This window comes from Athene cunicularia (assembly GCF_003259725.1).
Source record: "Athene cunicularia isolate RWA chromosome 17 unlocalized genomic scaffold, athCun1 chr17_part1, whole genome shotgun sequence".
NCBI classification, from domain to species: Eukaryota; Metazoa; Chordata; class Aves; order Strigiformes; family Strigidae; genus Athene; species Athene cunicularia.
In genome coordinates, this window is record NW_020799122.1 from 11,660,695 (window position 1) to 11,663,549 (window position 2,855).

The following is a 2,855-nucleotide window of genomic DNA, read 5'->3' on the forward strand; positions in this document are numbered from 1 at the left end:
GTCCAGTCATTCCCTAGGCCCAGGGAGTTCTATGGACCTCCTTGGCAATACTCAGATATCCCAATCACAGTCCAAAACTCTATTGTGTTTGGTGCCGTACAGATACCAAAATGAAAACTGCTGACCCAAAGAGCAGTTAGGAACCACATACAGAAATACAGCAGAAACTCAGTAATCTTTAGGGACTTCTTCAGAGATTTTAGGAGGCCCTGTGGGAACATAAAGCTGCATATTATGAAAGAAGCTGTGAAGAGATGTTGTAGGAAGAATAGCCAAGGAAGCAGTTGCACTGGAGAAGGAGCAAACTCTGCACATCCAACATCCCAAGGTGCGAGTTGATGCTGCTAGACTGGACTGGCTCCAGGAACTGTGCTAACTGGGAGCCAAATTCCTTACCCACCTTTGGGTCCCCTCAATTACTGTAGGGCTCCCTGAGGTGCAAACTATCTTCCCTAACACTTTACTTTTGTTCTTCCACCAGACCAATCTCGCTTTGGCCCAGCACAGGCTGAAAGACTCAGATCACCAACGATGCTGTGAGAGTCTGGGGCAGTGATCCTGTTGTCTGGGAGAGAGGGACGAGCATGTCACGGCACACTCACCAGGCACAGTGCAGGCGTCCACCTGGGACACGATGCCAGTGCCGTTCTCCTTGTCTGCGGGCCACTGGTAGATGTAGAGAGCTGTGTGCGTGGAGCCAGCATCAAACACCAGACCGTACTGGGGGGGAGGAGAGGGAACAGGGGGTCACAGCAGGCTTGGGGCTGCACCAAGGAGTTTCTGAGAGCTTCTGCTCTCACTGCCTGTGCATGAACACAAGTAGTCAGGTTTGCATGTCCATCTTCCCTTTAGCAGCCCCACCCAACCATTAATCCCCCCCGATTTAATCATTCAAGTGAGTTAAAGCTCAGAAAGGGGAGATGTGCAGGTCAGCAGGGTGATTTGCAGAGCAGGGAGGAATTCAGACATGTTCCCGAGGGCTCAGGCTGCCAAAGCTGCTCACAGACCTCACAAGTGTCAAATCTCACAAACCCTATTTTTTTTAGAGTCTGCAAAAGCCATCAGAAAGCTACATGAGAGAGAGATGTAAACCCACCACATGATCTGGATGTCTGAAAACAGAGAAAAGTGCTCTGGGGTGGCAAACAGCAGCCCCAGAAAGAAGGCTGCTCTTCTCTCTCCCTTCCTTTACAAGGAGCCAGGACTGTGGCTTAAGGTGGGGGTGGCTGATCTGTCCAATGCTGCACTGATTAGGTTAAGCCCAGAAAAGCTTGGCTTGTCATGGGAAGACTTGCAAATGGAGAGAAGGCAGGGCTGATGGATGGATAAGGGGTGGAAAGGGGCTGGTGGTCATTCCCCAGGTCCCACCGGGCACCTACTTTGTTCCTCGGAGGAAGGGCAGCCTCCTTCGCCAGGGTCAGGATCAGGAGGAAGACGGCCACCCCCAGCACCCCCAGGATGGCCACCGAGCTCCAGCCTACCGTCCTAAGCAGGCGCGTCTGCATCTCTACGCCAGGCTGCAGGCAGGAATGGTCTTTGCAAGGGCAGCCTCTGCCATGTCTCTCCAGCTCCTCCCAGGGTCCCCTTCTCCCAACAGCTTGGGAACCGCACATCCCCTAAACCCCCCCCCAGGACATGGAGCAGCCAGGTCTGGAGATCATGACCCTGCCCCTTGGCTGGCAGAAGAGCAACACCCGTCCCAGAGCGGGGCTGAACCCAGGCCGTCAGCTCCATCCTGGGAAAGGACAGGGGCAAAGGCTCCCTCCTGCCCTGCCCTCAGGGAAAGGGTGGCCGCGGTCCCTGCCAGCCTCCCCCTTACCTGTGCTGGGAGCACCCCTCCTTCCTCGTAGCTGCACAGAGCCCGCTGCTCCTTCTGCCTACCTGCCCCGGGCACGGCCTGAGGGCAGCCCTGCCAGCCCTGCCTGCACAGCTCTGCCTGCACCGGTCCAGCAGAGCAATGCAAAGTGAAAGTGATGCCTGTGCTGGCCTCGGATGTCCGGGTTGCTTTCCTGGCCAGCCCAGGGTGGGAGCTTGGCGCTTCCTGCGGGACACGTGGGAGCGGGAAGGCAGCAGCAGCCACTGCCTGCAACAGAGGCTGCACCCCGGCCTGCCTGTACCACTGCCTGTACTGCTGCCTGCACCACTGCCTGCACCGCTGCCTGCACCACTGCCTGTACTGCTGCCTGTACTGTTGCCTGCACTGCTGCCTGCACCGCTGCCTGCACTGCCCCAGGGGGAGGGGGCCCTGCCTGTGGGGATGGGGCTCTGGCCATGGGGAAGGTGAATCTCTAGCTGTGGGGACGGGTGCCGTGTGGATGGCTGTGGAGACAGGCCCCTGCCCACGGGGACACACAGGACGCTGGCCGCGGGCCATGACTGTGGGGACAGGTCCCCCCCACCTGCCAGGTCCTTTCTGCCCCTGCCTGCAGTGGGGCAGTGCGGGGTATGGCAGAGCCAGGTGACAGCGGGGTGCAGGCTGGCAGGCCTGGCCTGTGCTTCACCTTGCAGCACGAAGGTCTGGGGCAGGGATGTCTGGGGGGGCCCGAGACTTCAGCGGCTCCTCTGTCCCGGGCCGTCCTCCTCGCTGTCTCCCCAGCGGCTGAGGTGCAGGCTGGGCTTGTCATGAGCTCCACGGGGCACCCCGTGGGTGAGGTCTCCCAGGCGGAGCCGCCTCTCCAGCAGCGAAGTGGTTAATGCCAGGCGGTCTCCACCTCAGCTCTGCGGCGGGGAGAGCTCTCCTGGGCTGGCTGCTGGTCCGGGGCCAAGGGGAGGGCCGTCCTGGGGACTCGGGGCAGCCTTTGTCCCGGGATTTGGGCTCCGCACTCCAGGTGCGCTGACACGGGACGAGGGCGGCG

The 2,855-nt window shown here is 59.6% G+C and overlaps 2 protein-coding genes across 3 annotated transcripts in view; one reads left to right on the forward strand and one right to left on the reverse strand.

Moving 5' to 3' along the window:
* LOC113486479 (ectonucleoside triphosphate diphosphohydrolase 8-like) overlaps nucleotides 1-1,920 on the reverse strand; it is a 6,544-nt gene extending 4,624 nt beyond the window's left edge. Inside the window, exons 1-3 of one of the 2 annotated variants that reach the window (XM_026860452.1) lie at nucleotides 1,882-1,920; nucleotides 1,380-1,517; nucleotides 603-720 (exon numbers count right to left, since the gene is read on the reverse strand). In XM_026860452.1, coding sequence (XP_026716253.1) covers nucleotides 603-720; nucleotides 1,380-1,505 — 244 coding nt within the window. In that variant the 5' untranslated portion in view covers nucleotides 1,506-1,517; nucleotides 1,882-1,920. Of the gene's footprint in view, nucleotides 1-602; nucleotides 721-1,379; nucleotides 1,518-1,819; nucleotides 1,855-1,881 lie in introns of those variants that run through there. The other variant, XM_026860453.1, reaches the window with a different exon arrangement.
* Nucleotides 1,921-2,791: 871 nt separating this feature from the next.
* The window catches only part of LOC113486507 (ectonucleoside triphosphate diphosphohydrolase 8-like), a 10,627-nt gene continuing 10,563 nt past the window's right edge, over nucleotides 2,792-2,855 (forward strand). The window contains exon 1 of the mRNA XM_026860502.1: nucleotides 2,792-2,855. The gene's annotated coding sequence lies outside the window, so the exon portion shown is untranslated.